The 15,115-nt window shown below is 38.1% G+C and overlaps 2 protein-coding genes across 5 annotated transcripts in view; both read right to left on the bottom strand.

The window, feature by feature from the left end:
- Positions 1–4,478, bottom strand: part of KAT2A (lysine acetyltransferase 2A) — a 30,779-nt gene extending 26,301 nt beyond the window's left edge. The window contains exon 1 of the mRNA XM_032237549.1: positions 3,196–4,478. Coding sequence (XP_032093440.1) covers positions 3,196–3,489 — 294 coding nt within the window. The 5' untranslated portion in view covers positions 3,490–4,478. The remainder of the gene's footprint in view (positions 1–3,195) is intronic.
- A 288-nt stretch (positions 4,479–4,766) lies between these two features.
- Positions 4,767–13,672, bottom strand: RAB5C (RAB5C, member RAS oncogene family). 4 transcript variants are annotated; one of them, XM_032237551.1, is made up of 7 exons: positions 13,561–13,672; positions 13,125–13,223; positions 10,776–10,929; positions 9,441–9,592; positions 8,010–8,132; positions 6,626–6,719; positions 4,767–6,026 (listed from the first exon to the last, which is right to left on the bottom strand). In XM_032237551.1, exons 2-7 carry the CDS (start codon positions 13,137–13,139, stop codon positions 5,911–5,913), a joined length of 654 nt encoding a protein of 217 aa, XP_032093442.1. In that variant the 5' UTR covers positions 13,140–13,223; positions 13,561–13,672; the 3' UTR covers positions 4,767–5,910. The 4 variants fall into 4 exon arrangements, with proteins under 4 accessions (XP_032093442.1, XP_032093444.1, XP_032093445.1 ...); XM_032237553.1 differs by having other exon boundaries at positions 10,776–10,988; positions 13,561–13,671; XM_032237554.1 differs by lacking the exon at positions 13,125–13,223 and having other exon boundaries at positions 13,561–13,671.
- Positions 13,673–15,115: the final 1,443 nt, after the last annotated feature.

The following is a 15,115-nucleotide window of genomic DNA, read 5'->3' as shown; positions in this document are numbered from 1 at the left end:
ATAAGTTAGTAACACGGTTGTTAAGTGAATCTGACTTCCCCATTGATTTTGCTTGTCAAAGGTTGTAAAAGGGGATCACATGATTTTGGGACACAGCAACGGTCATAAGTATGAACCATTTGCCAAGCATCTGAATTTTGATCACACAATCATGGTGATACTAATATGGTCAAAGTGTAAAAAATGATCATAAGCCATGTTTTTCACTGCCATTGTAATTTTGAACAAATCACTAAATGAACTATTCTAAGCATAAAACTTAAAATATTGATACTATAGGATTAAATGGTATATATAAATATATACAAAAGAAGTAGGTGGCGCAGAGGTTAGAGTGCTGTACTGCAGCCACTTCAGCTGACTGTTATCTGCAGTTCAGCGGTTCAAATCTCACCGGCTCAAGGTTGACTCAGCCTTCCATCCTTCCGAGGTGGGTGAAATGAGGACCCAGACTGTGGGGGCGATATGCTGACTCTGTAAACCGCTTAGAGAGGGCTGAAAGCCCTATGAAGCGGTATATAAGTCTAACTGCTAAGTAGCAGTAAAAATTTAAAAAGGTATGGTAACTAAAGTAATCAACACTGATAGTACAGATAGTCCTCTAATTACAGCCATTCATTTAGTGACCATTCAAAGTTATAACAGCACCGAAGAAAGTAACTTATGACTCTTTTTTCACATTTTTTGACGGTTGCAGTACCTCCACGGTCACGTGATCAAAATTCAGTTGCTTCCTAACTGGCATATATTTATGACAGTTGCAATGTTCTGAGGGCATTCGATCACTTTTTGCAATCTTCTGACAGGCAAAATCAATGGGGAAGTCAGATTCACTTTACTACTGTATTTTTTGGAGTATAAGATGCACCTTTTTCAAAAAAAAAAAAAAAAGAGGGCGAAAATCTGGGTGCGTACACTGAATACAGCATTTTTGGCCTCTGGAAACCCCACCCCGCCCATCCCATTTTTCACAGAAAAGGATGCGCAGAGGGTTTGGGAGGCCTGAAAAGTGCTCCTGGAGACTGGGGAACACTCCCAGTTTTGTCCCTCTAATCCACAGGAGCACTCTGGAGGGCTTGTTTTTGCAAAAAATGGACTGTTTTTTTGCTCATTTTTGCCCTCCTCAGTGCCCAGGAAAAAAAATGAAGCATGCAGAGTTTGGAGGCCTGCAGAGAGGTCCTGGGGGCTGGGGAAGGCAAAAACTTTACCTCTTCAAAATCTTGGTGCATCTTATACTCCAGTGCATCTTATAGTCTGAAAAATACGATATGTTATTAACTAAACAACTGCGTTGATTCACTTAACTGTGGCAAGAAGAGTCATAAGATAGAACAAAACACACTTAACAACTGTCTTGCTTAGCAACAAAACTTTTGGCTCAACTGGGATCACAATTCAAGGACTATCTGTAGAAAGCCTTTATCTGACTTCCTGGCAGTGAATTATGGGTGTTCAGTTTTTTGAACTATACAAAACATGGCAGAATTATATATTATAGAGGAAATATAATTAAGAATACTATGAAAACAAACATGAACCTGACAGCTTTGTAAGTACATTGAAGAGATCAAATATCTCTATGAATAAGTTCTACAGCAGAACATGTTTCATTTTATGCATAGACATTTATATTCCATGCATGGGCTTAAACTGGTGTAATTCATATAATTAAATAAAATATATTAAAATAGATATGTTCCTTCCTTCTGTACAATTTCTCATTTCACTTCTAAAAATTACATTAGTTGGCAATTCTGACTTTATTCCCTATCAGCTCCAGCTAATAAGGCAATGATCTGGAATAATTGTCTTCCAACAATACATGGAGAAGTAACTATTTTCCCTCCTTAGTGTATCTTTATGTGCTGTCTTTATAAAGTAAATCTATATGGAATGTTCATTACTCCAGCATTATTGCAGGAAATGTTCTCAAAGGTCTTTGACTTTCTGTTTTTCATTTTATTAAAAAAATAATGGCCTTTCAACACAAAAAGATTATAGAGATACATATAGAATTTCTATCTCACTTTTGAGAAAATAGAAATTGATTTCTCTCATGGATGCTTGTCCCTCAAAGTACTATCACTGATAAAAATGGGTGAATGTGATGAGGTGGAAAAATGCATGCAACTTCATATCCTGTTAACATCCTGTTTGACTCTGCTAATGGTTCTTACTGTATACATTCAGTTACACTCTCTGTGTATTGTTATATGTACTCTAGGAATGCAGAATGCTACAGTGTAAGTCAGGAAAAGATGCAGCTTCTTTAAGGGGATGCTGAGAGGTGTGTTATGTGTAGCCATGCCCCCTCCAAGGCACCACACTGTCATCATGGCACACCAAGTATCTTCAAAGATACGTTCACTATAAATACTGTAAATTACTTTATAATCTGTTGAATATTCTGCAAATCAAGCCTTCTACACAACTCACACTGTACTTTTATTTCCTCTTAAAGTATTTTATCAGCTTGCTAGTTTTCTTTTTATTAAGGGGACAAATCAAATCTAACTTTGATAGAGTGTTTTTTTCCTAATCACATAGTGATCTTTTAAAAATGCATTTTAAAAGGGTATTTAATATATTTTGGGCAAGCATCAGGTAAATAATATGGTCTAAAACTAAGGATATCAGGTTGCAAATCCTGTGGCATTTGAGATCTTGATAACTCTAAATCTTATGAAGAATAGAATTTCTGTTTTAGACAAATAAATGTATCTTCATTAGTTTCATTCTCGGGAAGCATTTGATGGATGTGATTAAAATCAGTATGTTGATTTAAATTTTAAATGGATGAAGAGGTATAGCTAAGCAAAATACTATATGCTTGCATGCAAAAATGTGTATGCTTCTAATTCCTACTACTGCTGGTCAAGGGACGATCGTTAGAATGGGTGCAAAAGACCTGTCTAGATTTTGGAGAGCCACCTAGTGCCCATCAGAGTAGGCCAAAAGAACCACAGATTTGTACAGTAACTCCTTATATCCCAAAGCCGGCTACTGAGACGGGCCCAGAGCACAGGATAGTTCCATAAATAAAATCTTGAACCCATGAACTGGCAGGAATTTGCATGGGTTTTATGTTTTTTTTTAAGTTTATAGGATCTTGTCCGGAAGAAAATATCCAACGATGGCTGGTCCACACACCCGAAGGCAGTCCTAAACTCTTTTGTCTCCTCCAGGCCCCCGTACCTTGCATGCTGAAAATACTCCCAGCTTTTCCAGCTTTTTTGCCCGCGGGAAGCTCCGCGCGTGCGCCTTGCGCTGGCTCGCGCGCTGCTGTTGACTTAATCCTGGACGGACCGGGTCACTGGTGCTTCCTCCAGCTCCGCTTCCCCCTCCTACCGGCGGCGTTGTAACTGCAGAGGAGGTGGCGGAGGAAGGAGCGCTAGTCTGCGGGATCCGGGTAGTTTGCGAGACCTCTGCCTCCGCCATGATGCCCAAGACCCTGCAAGACGGCGTGGGCGCGTGGCTACCACTGAGCATGTTCAGAAGCTGGGAGGGGGCCTTTGTCTATGGATGTTGAGCGCTATTGCGCATGCTCCCTGGCATCAGTTGCATGCTGGGGAATATATTTCGATAGATTAATAGGGAAAGGTGGCTGTCCAGTCGGAAACTTATTGTATTTTTTTTAAAGGCAAATAATTGTTTTTCTAACCGTGAATATAGAATCAGCAAAGAGTGAAAAAAATATGTAGAATAAATATTTCTGATTTCCTTTGTAATTTTCAGATTTTATAAAATCTGTTGTAAATGAACATACCCATTTGTAAAATGGAATGAATGCTGTCAAGCATAGACTTCTTTTGTAGGATGAGTATTTTACAAAATTTATAGTTTAAATTTCAACTATAGATATATTGCATTATCAGACATTTTCATGCGTATTTCAGCTTCGCTTTAATGTTTAGATCTACAGCTGAAAGATGTGTGAAAATGAATACCCATCCAAGAGTAGTCTTATGTCTGAGAAGAGCATTTTACCACTTTTGTTCATTTAAATGACTTTAAATGAATGTGACCTCAAAATACAAATTTTATCGCTTGGACTTTGATAACTTTTTTAAAAATCAATTTTCTTTATTAAGCTTTCAGACATCCTCTTGACATTTTTTACATTCCTCCCTAATTTAATTTTCAGCGCTCTAGGAATTCCAAAAAGTGTTTTCCATGGTCAATATGCAAGGATTACATGTTTCTCATGTTTATAAAATAAAAATGTAGCATTTCCCCAATAGTGGATAATTTACACAATATAAAGTAGGACTTGTACATAGTACCTCAGATTTCCAAACAGTATAGCATGAATTCTCAAACTGTGGATCATGATCCTCAAGCAATTAGAGGAGGGGTGTATATCTAGAGTTGTAGGTTGTTTTTTCTTTATAAAAACTGATCAAATTTGCCTTGGAAAAGTAAAGGCATAGGAGCATTGTCTGAGCAGAGCTTTCTGAATATGACCATGGTGATATATGGGTAATTTTCAGCAAAATATTTGTTGAATGCTAGGACAAAGTTAAAGACGATCCATTTATTAAAAATGTGGTGAAAGTTACCCATCTTTTATTTTTATTTTCCTTTCCGATCTTAACCCTCTTTAAATCATCAGTTATATTCATGAGGAAATGATTGCAAAAATGATTAATCATATTTGGGAGTTGTGGTAAACAAAGTTACAAAACCCTTGCAAAAACTAAATGTTAAATTTAGAAAGTTATCAGTATGTAAGCTGATATGTGCAAAAACAATGATTCAAGTTAACATTCAACACGACTTATAAAAATTTATTTTTTAACTCATACACAATTGGAGCTTTGAATTGAAGAGACTGATGTACTGTCTTAAATACAAATATGCATAAGACAAAAATTGCCCTGGACACTAGCTCAGAAACAAAACCCCTTTTGCATTACCAATATTGGTAATGTTGTGTATATGAAAATACCTATCATTGCTCCCCGCCCCAGCTTGAATACACTCTACCAACCTGTTTCGCTGATACACCCATATCCTGATAGGATTACTAATAGCATAATGTTGCTTGTAAAAAAATGATCATTTTATATATTTAACAGGCTGAATTAGTGCATTATACCCAATATGTAAATAATAGGTTAATGTAGATTTGGCATACCAAAAGCCCAATTAAACCTAAGAAGGATAAAGGACTAATTGGTATATGTTATTAAAAGATACTGATTTGTTAAATGCTGGAAACTATAATACAAAAGAGGAAAATCAGCTTTCTATTGATCTTTAAAAACATTCATAATTACAAATTTGATCAATACAAAGCTTAGAGGCTATGGGTTTCTCTCACTCTATCAATGCTACAGCTTCAATTCACTGTTACCTTCAGGTTTCTGTAACAGTCTTTTACAGGTTTGTATGTCATTTCTGAACCAAAATTTCAAAGAAAAATGTGCATAGTATTTCTGCAACTCATTCCTATTTTATGTAGCCTCCCCTGGCTATAACTTGTATTTTTCTTTAGGGTACAACCCAATCAGCTTGGGATCACCAAGCAGATGTTATAGACATATTTTGTCTCAGGAAAGGATGTCCCTTCTTCCAGAGAGCTCTGAGCAAATGCAAGGGTATAAATCCCTTCAGAAAATAAAAGGCAGAAAGGAAGAGGGATCAAGGTTTTGAAAGCACACATTGTCCACCCACAAAAATGTAGAAGAGTGCCATTGTTCATCTGTATTTTAAAAAAGGACTCCTTAAAAAAACAAATCTATTGTTTGTTCAGAAGAGGAATGGCCTCTGCTATGCTCCCCTCCCCCATTCTATGAGGGGAAAAAAATCTCAGTGGAGGAGGAGAAAGGAAAAAGATCCTGGCAGCTGGTCTTCTGTAAGTGCAATTGATTCAGACACGTTCCAATTGGAGCTGCCAGACAAGAATCCTTAGTGGCTGCAACATTGCCCCTTGCTGGACTGGGTATTCTCGTGGAGGTTGACATTTAGATTCTTGCCTGCTGTTCCTGTTGCACTCTGTGGTTCATTCCTGGGAAGTTTCTTTGCTGGGGGAGAGAGGAGGGTATACTTAGGAGCCTGGCTCTTAAATTAACTTCACAGGAAAAATTAAAAGCACAAAAAAAATTGGTTGTGGGGAAAGAGATTTACTCAGATTGCCAGCTTTTTCTTGGCTAATCTTGCCCAATGTACCTGTTGTAATTCAATGGGAGATGGACATTCCCAAAATACACTTTAGGGAGAGGTGTTCCTAAGCCACTCATTTTACCCCAGCCGTTGGGCCATCTTATTCCATAGTTTATAAGCTTTCCATATTTTCTTTTTACCTTGACTCAGTCTGTCATTCAACCCATTATTTTTACACCCACCTTTCTATTAATTTCTCTGTTTCCTGCCTTGTTTCTATTTCCCTCTTGCAAGTTTCTGGATGCAAGGATACAATTTTAGAGTCTATGCTCTTACCCAACACCAGAAAGGTGCTCTTTTGCTTACGCTAGCAACTTGCCACAAATTTATATTGTTAAAATTCTGCAGAGTGTTTGAGAACTAAGGTTACTATCCATGAAAGAGTTTGCTTGGTGTAGCCCATGGCAGTAGTTGGAGAGGATACCCTCCTCAAGCTGCCTTTCTCCTCCCCTTGACTAACCTATTGCCACAAAAGCCTCATTCACATTCATTGCTGTCTTCGCTGATGTTTCCATAAACAGCAAGCTGTTGTCCTCTGCATAGAGCTGGGCTTCCTGTAAGCAATCATGTCAGCAATGTCAGAATTTTCAAAGAGATGCATTTAACCTTTGTAAGCATGGCTGGCTTCTTCTAAAGCTAGACCATATCAGTGTCATTAAAAATATTGGGAAGATGATAAACATAGTCCCTCTACCAAACCTTGACCAAAAAGCTCTAGCTACCCACATTTCCAAAGAGGGACTATAAAACAGATAAAATATAGAAATATTGTCCAGGTATGTTAATGTGTTAAGATATACTATGCTTGATAATTCCCAGAATTAGGTTGACGCTGGTAATTACTGTACATATTAGAGGGAACAAAAGGTTCCATTTCATTTCTCAACAGTCTTTACAATTACTCTGAAATTTAAGCCAAGATGGGCCCAAGTCACCATTCTTACTACAGAAGTCTCAGAAAACAGTTATTTGATCTGTTGTTCTTTGCTTAATCTCCAGTTCTTTGCTCTTTTCCAAATAGTGTGTCTTATTTCATTGGCTGGAATTAAGGAAATCAGGTTTAAATCCACTTCTGCTGAAAACCTTGAAAGTGGGGGTGCTATTCTAAGCTCATCATTTTTCCAAATTAAATGGAGGAGGAGGAGAATATTGACCAGTTATAGTCAAAAAATGATTCCAGGGACTACAAAGGGGATTCAAGCTATGAGATGTTCATGCCTAATTTAATACATTTGTGATTACATTCAAGTTTGTACCAACCAAGAAACAAAAGGTGTGAAATAAGTAAAGGATATATTGCTAAATCTAGCAGCTTTACACAGGTTAGTATTACCCTTGGATTGTAAATGTGGAAATTCCAAATAAAAAACTGTTTTTAAAAGGCAATTTCTCTCAGATTAGCAGATTAATACTTTTCATGAAGTTATATTTTTTGTTATTTTGAAATGCTTTTTGGTTGCTGAAAACATGTATAAGAATCATGGTTAAAAATAACATCAAAATTTATCAATAAATCTGTTTAAGGACAGAGTAGCGAATTCGTAACAAAAATGAAATATTACTAAGGGCTTTTCTGATTCATAGCTTATGGTATTAGATTTATTAGATCATTCCCCAGTCAAAACATTTTGTTGAGGAATTATCCTGATAAGACACCTCTAATAGTCCTTATGCAAAGAGTAAAATTTGAAAAGGATACAATTGGATTTGGACAAAAGCAGTTCTTAACCAACTTATGATTCTTAAACTATCTTAAGGTATTTATTGTTCATGTTGAAAAAGCACCCAAGAACATTGTGGAAGGAAAAGCTACTATTTCCCAGTAAAAAAACCCAGTCACCTACCTGGAAGTCAACAGCTCGTTTGCTTGCCAGGTCAGCCTTGTTCCCTGCCAGGGCAATGACAATGCTAGCGCTAGCTTGCCTTTGTAGTTCCTTCACCCAATTCTTGGCACGCACAAAGGTATCCTATGAAGAGCAAGCACAGCTCCATAATTCTCACCTCCTGGAACTCTAACATATGCCCCCTGCTCCGACATAGGTGATATATCATACAATGCATTTTTCAATGATGGGGCTCCTTCACTGCGGAACAGCTTCGAACAGTATACCAGGTATAAGACAAACTGGCACTCACAGAACGGATTTCCTCCCACTGCCTATTCAGGTGGCAAAAGCTGCTGAAGAATAATGGCAAGAGATACCAGGAACTTCAGATCAGGATCTAAAGTGCTGCAGATTTACCATTCCAATAGTGAACGATGATTCTTAGTTCATGCACATTAAACACTGAATTCTTGTTTATACTTCTGGTCACAAGAAAGAAGGAGACAGAGCATGTGCACAGAAGTAATTCAAGATTTAATACATGTAAAGGATGTCAGTGCTTGGGATTTTGTTTATGAAGATGTTAATACAAAAATATCAAATTGCTAGATTTTTAACTTCAAATATGTAGGAAAGCTTAGATGTCCTGAGACTTATAAACCTCTTTGAGATATTTTTAATGGGAAGTACAAATGTATTGAATAAATAAACAGCAACACCCTATGAAAATAGTATTCAGATATACTTCTGAGCTTGTTTCTCTTCCTGTACCATCTGTATTACCAAGACTGCAAATGAAATGTCCCCAGGAAGAGAAAGAAGCTGAGAATACAAAAATCCAACAATTCAACATGACCTATGTACATTCTCCTACGCTTTCAAGCTAAAAGCTTAAAACTTTTAAAAATGGCCAAATTCATGTAAAAGCACTGATATCTTTCCAGATATGGCAGTTTTGTGAAATTTGGGCTATTCTCATTTTTAACATAAATTAATTCTGTAAGTCAACAGATGATGATTCAATAGAATTATAGACATCAGGACATCTATGGCTATTTTATTTCCATTACCTGGTTTAAAGCAGTTTTAAGTGCGGCTTCCTTCTTACTGAGGCCAGAAAGTAATGCCAATGTTACATCACTTCACGCTGCAGATGAGGGTTTTAGCCTGCCTTCTCTTTCATTGTATCTTTAAATATTGTATAGACAGAAACTTTGTGTAGAATAAGCTGCTCTGAAATGTAACACTGTGCAAACTGGGCCCAATATTAAAGTGAAATGGCACGAAATTCAAACTATTTGCATCAGTGGTTCTCTCCTAGAATGCCACTGATTCAGTGGATGCATTCATATATGCCTGGGATATCATATCCTCAAGGTGAATGAAACCAGAAAAGAAACACTATTGCCCCTGTGGAATAATTTTGGACTCAATCTATAAAAGCCTTACCATATTAGTGATATCATAAACAACTATGGCAGCTTGAGCCCCTCGATAATACATGGGGGCCAAGCTGTGGTAGCGCTCCTGTCCAGCTGTATCCCAGATTTCAAACTTGACTGTTGTATCATCTAAGCAAATGGTCTGTGTGAGGAAAGCAGCTAGAATACAGAAAGATTAAACAATAGTCAGAACAGGAATTGAGGCTGGGTTCCACTCAGGGGCGGCTATATTTTACATAGAAACAAGAGCTTTTTTCACCTATAAAGCAATTTTTGGCTACAGTTTGTATTAACTCTATAATTGGCCATCTGCTGTATACCTGAAGTTTTCTTCCCAGTGATATATGTGGAAGACATTTTCTCCCACTGACATAGTTGAAACATAACTCTGTTAATGGAGCATAGTTGTTTAACATTTGTAAGCAGATTCTTCATTTCTACCTAGTCAAAAAGACCTGATTCAAACCTAGAGACAAAAGCTTGCTCTGCTAAACTTTTGTACAGAATTGCCAAGGTATACAATGTGCCCGGCATTTGTCACAGGAACATTTTAAAAAGGAGCAGAAATGATGTAGCTATTGGCCTCAAGCCAATTATGATACTTTAACAAAACAAGGTTTCTGCATGGCTATGTACTTACAATGTCTTTTTTGTTTTTATTCTTTCCACTTGTATTGGAACCACAGCTTTAAAAAATATCAAAGAGACTTCTGGAACATGCTAGGTATGATTTCTGATGCTATTTAGCTTCTATTTATTTTTATTTTATTACATGGTATCAGTATTTATTGTAAACCATCCAGGATCTCTTAGATTATGCCAGGAGAAATGTCATAAAAAATCCTAATCTCAGCATTTCCTGGAAACAATTCAATCCTTCTGCCAAGTTGCTCCATTCAGAAAATATATTAATAAGGGAATACTTCTGGGAAATCATTTGGACTTAGGCTTCCAACATTACCTACATTTCATACAAAGTATTTTAAGAAAATTTGTCTAACATCTGTCCATTATTGTGTAGTCACAATGGATGCTATAGCCATAGTCCACTGAATTAACAACTTACCGTCTAGATTTGTCTTCCAACTTCCAGAATTCCCAGCAACCACGACTTTCTGTTAGAGAATTCTGGGAGTTGTAGTCCAACACACAGAGTATGCTAGATGATTCAAAGACAGATGGAAGGTATCAGCAGGAATTAACAATTGTGTCCATCCCCCAAAAATGTTCTATACAGGTTAGTTTAGAAAGAACTCATTAATGAAAAATACTTGTTAACTATCATACAAGGCTAAATTTCAAAGAGATTCTGAACGGCTTTATCAATGATTGTGACACTCACCTCCGATTGTGCTCTCTTGATACTCATGAAACTGTCCTTTTACAAAGCGCAAGACAAGGCTTGATTTCCCAACAGCTGACTCTCCCAGGAGCACCAATTTAAACTGACAGATCTTGCCTATAGTTGGCCCATTAGGACGTCGACCTGCCATGGCCTACAACAATTGCACAAGTTCCAATAGAAAGATGAGACTGTCAGCAAACAATGCTGCAACTGAAAGACAGAAATATTTCAGCCAGAGAAAGAAATAGGTTTCCTTTTTTTTTTATAGCAGCTGAAGTATTTGATTCAAACAGTCAGTTTGAATCATCATCTGCTGAGAAATCCTTGAGCAAGTCAGTTATTAAAATGGAAAGAATACTGTTGTTCTTCACTTCAGAAGAAAATTGCAGCTGCAAACAGAAAATGAAAAGGATTTTGCAAGTTAGAGAAGTGCAAAAATTAAATGTCTATTAAATTGCCATTTCAATACAATACACCTTCAACATCACCTAAATACCAATTTGGGGTTGTATCCAAGATAAATGAACTACAAATGTATACGCTTCTACCTTATTTTTACCATAAGGTCAGAAATCAGGCATAATCAAGCTAATTCTTTAACCCCTTTCAACTGAACCCCTTCAACCCCTGAACCATGCAGAATTGAATGTTGTTGTTTTTAAAGTTGTATTACAAGCTTTGACCAATATTACAATAGGATATTGAACTGATTTTTAGATTAAAAATTTAGCATTATACAATTTTTTTCAAGATAATCATTTAGAATTGAAATGGAAACAATGCAATTAGCCACAAATAAAGAATCCTGAGTATCAGGAAAAATGGCTTAATTACTATGGAAGTTCAACTGTTAAAAAACAAGTTTTCAGCAAGAAACATTAAGATTTAAGATACAATATAATTAAATGACTCTAATGTTAATTATGTATGAAAATAATTAAACCCTTAATGAATAAATGGTACCTGAAAAGGTTCCACCACCAGATTTTCAACCTGCAACCAGTACATTCATTTATCCCATGGGGGAAATATGTAGGTTTTATAACATAGGGTTCTTGAAATAACCAATTTTAATATGTTTAAAGAAGGCTAGGTTGCAGACCTGACATAATAGCAATAGCACTTAGATTTATATACTGTTTCACAGTCCTTTTACAGCCCTCCCTTGTAACAAGCATATGACTAATAGAATATACTTATTTTATTTTACTCATATACCAAGATCATTTCTTGCAGGAGCTTTTCCCAACCTCACATCCATAGCTCTTGAATTACAGTACCCATTATCCATGATCATTATGGCCAAATTACATTATGAGATTAAAAGAACTCTATTGCAGTGGGTACCAACTGGTGGTCCACAAGAAAACTTTGGTGGTCTGCAGAAAAATTACTTACATTTTTTATATTGCACTAACTCAGGGGTCCTCAAACTATGGCCCTTGGCCTGGATGTGTGCAATAAATGTTCGTGTTATAGCCAGCCCGGGCGCTAGATCGGACTATGTAAACTCTGTGTCTTGAGGAGCCCGGCTGAAGTTTTGGGCGCTCTCGTTGAAGTGCCTGGACTCCCAGTGATGGGATGGAGTCCTTCAGGCACTTAGCCTGGCCTCCTGTTTAGTAACTCCAGTCCTTCCCTCTGTCACGGGAGATCAGATGCCTCAGTGAGCATTGCATAAAACTCCCGCTGCCTGGGAGGAGAAGAGTGCACTGGAGGCCAAAGCTGGGTCTCTTCATTCCATGATCCTGCAGGCATCATGGCCACGTAAAGGCCGCCCAAATCTCCAGGTTGTTCGCTCCACCCGCCTGCCTGCCCTCCACACCAGGGCCTGCAGGACACTGTCTTCCCCAAACCAAACGGTGGGGAGGGAACTGGCAGGCCGAGGACAGAATCCTTCTAGCGCTCACCATCCTGGCAAAAGCAAAGCGGAAGCAAGCAGTGGCAATGAGCCGATCCTGGCTGCTAATGATGTGGGAAAGAACTGGTCACCCGATCCTACAAGGGAGATGAGGGGTGCCTTGGCACTGCTAGGTAGTGCAAATGTACCATGACAAAGGCGGAATGATGTTCGGCAAAGGCAAGTGGCACTTTGCTCCCGCACACTAAGGCTCTATCCACCACCGCTGCCACTTCGGCCTGCCTACGCTGCCACAGAATGAAACATAGTAAGAGCTAGAGAACGTTATATAAATCTGACATCTTCATTCTTTTAATTTATGGCATAACATATTAAAATGATTGTATGCATGAATGCTATATCTAAATTTCAGAGACTGGCATCAAATATAAATACGTTATATTAAAAGTAGAAAAGGAAGCATTCCCAGTGAGGAATGTCACACCCACCGTAAACAGCACCATCCCTTGTTATCGCCATAGCTTTGTTTAAATATCAGTGATTGTGTTGTTTAGTTCTCAGGTCAAGGACTCCACTTCCCAATAATCCTCAAAGCAAAGCAACAGGACCTTTGTCAACAAGTCCCAAACCCAGCACAGCCTTTGGTAACCAAAGCAGACGCCACTCTAGTCCCAACCAACGTGATCTAATTATCTCCAGGAAGCCAAGAATTTCTCACGTCCTCGTCTACCAGCAACAGGTAGTGAGAGATATACTGCTCCAGAACATGGAAGTTTCATTTGGCTTGCCAGGCTAAGAAACCTCATTTCCAAGCCACTCTTATGTGTGACGGAGGGAAAATTAAAAACTCCCCTCAAGAATTTAAAACTGGAAGGATTTTTAGGGATTGGCTTTCGTCTTTCCCGAACAAAACCTTACACTTACCCACTCCCGCCTGCGGGACCGCCGCAGATAACAGTCCACCACCTCCCTACCGGAATCCCGTTTCCCCCTATTCCAAACCTCAAACGGACCCACTTCCGCCCTTGGCTTCTTTTCAGCTTCTTCCGCTTCCTCAGAAGCTCCGTACTTCTACTTCCTCTCTCTGACAGGCTGTCTCGTTGGCAAATCAAGAGAAAGAATTCGGAGCCTTGCTTTTTTCGCCAGCTGGTGATGTCATTTGAGAAGGCGGGGAAAAGGATGCATCCTTGAGTAAACGGGCGTTGTGCAGACGGGCGTTATTGCCGATAAGGGGTACCTTTATGCCTGTGGTGAAAGCGCAGAAAACCTCCAGAAACGGCCTAAAATACAAATCCTATTACATTTGACTTTAATGGCTGGAAATGATGAGAGTCATACTACATCCAAATATAGTGCTATATAATTGAAGCACGCTTGGTTGGAGAGAGTGGCCGATGTGGAACCATGTTATGCCGTTATCTTATTGTATTGCGTATGGAGGGAAGGTGGAATAGAGTTTAAAGCGGGCATTAGTAACAGTAAACATTTTGTACCTCCTCCCAAGTACATTTTAAAAATCTGGCATTCCCTGATTTAGATATGTTGATATTTGTTATCTTAAACTTGTTTATATGTAAGTTGCAATCTCTGCCTATCTAATTATCACTGTGTGTATCTGTGATGAGCAACAATTCTATGCTTAGAAGAACTCATATTCCACTCTTCTGAGGAAGAAAAATTAGGAATTAGAATAGAACGGAATAACAAAGTTGTAAGGGTCATTGGAGGTCTTCTAGTCCAGTGTTTTTCAACCACTGTGCCGCGGCACACTAGTGTGCCGTGACATAGTGTAAGGTGTGCCGTGGGAAAAACACTTTATATATAGTCAGTATAGGCACAGAGTTAATTTTTTTTAACATTTTCTAATGGTGGTGTGCCTCGTGATTTTTTTCATGAAAAAAGTGTGCCTTTGCACAAAAAAGGTTGAAAAACACTGTTCTAGTCCAACCCCCTGCTCAGGCAGGAAAGCCTATACCATTTCAGACAAATGGCTGTTCAATCTCTTTTTTAAAAGCTTCCAGTGTTAGATCAGTCTCAACTTCTGGAAGCAAATTCTTCCACTGATTAATTGTTAGTTAATAGAGGTATTGTTGCCCATCGCAGATACACACAGATGTTTTACTGCAAAAACACACACAAATTCATACACTCATATGTAAAGATGTGTGAAAAAGAAACACCATCTTTGAGTTCTGTATTGAGAGTTACATATCAAGCCTAATAAAAAATCATCTGGTCCTTACCTATTCTTAAAAATAGGCTAAATGCAACCTCAGATGTGCATCACACGACATATCACACCATGACACCATTTATTTTATAAAAAGAAAGCCAATACGCAGAAGCCATATATGAAAAACTAAGTACACCCTACTGTTTTCATATGTATGAAAAGGCTAAGTAGCAGCCAGGTACTGCTAATCAAGGGCCTTGAACAATTGATCATCAGCAAATGTGACTACCTCAATAAAAGCAGAAA

The sequence above is a fragment of the Thamnophis elegans genome, chromosome Z (assembly GCF_009769535.1).
Source record: "Thamnophis elegans isolate rThaEle1 chromosome Z, rThaEle1.pri, whole genome shotgun sequence".
Classification (NCBI taxonomy): Eukaryota; Metazoa; Chordata; class Lepidosauria; order Squamata; family Colubridae; genus Thamnophis; species Thamnophis elegans.
The sequence above is the reverse complement of the archived record's forward strand: the minus strand, read 5'-3'. Positions and strand labels throughout refer to the sequence as shown.

What these genes read in the sequence shown, in the direction of transcription:
- RAB5C (XM_032237551.1), bottom strand. An exon ending in TTTATGATATCACTAATATG is followed by an intron (nt 8,133 to 9,440) that starts GTAAGGCTTTTA and finishes TGCTCTTCATAG; the next exon opens with GATACCTTTGTGCGTGCCAA. An exon ending in TGAGGCTTTTGTGGCAATAG is followed by an intron (nt 6,027 to 6,625) that starts GTTAGTCAAGGG and finishes TCTCTCCCCCAG; the next exon opens with CAAAGAAACTTCCCAGGAAT.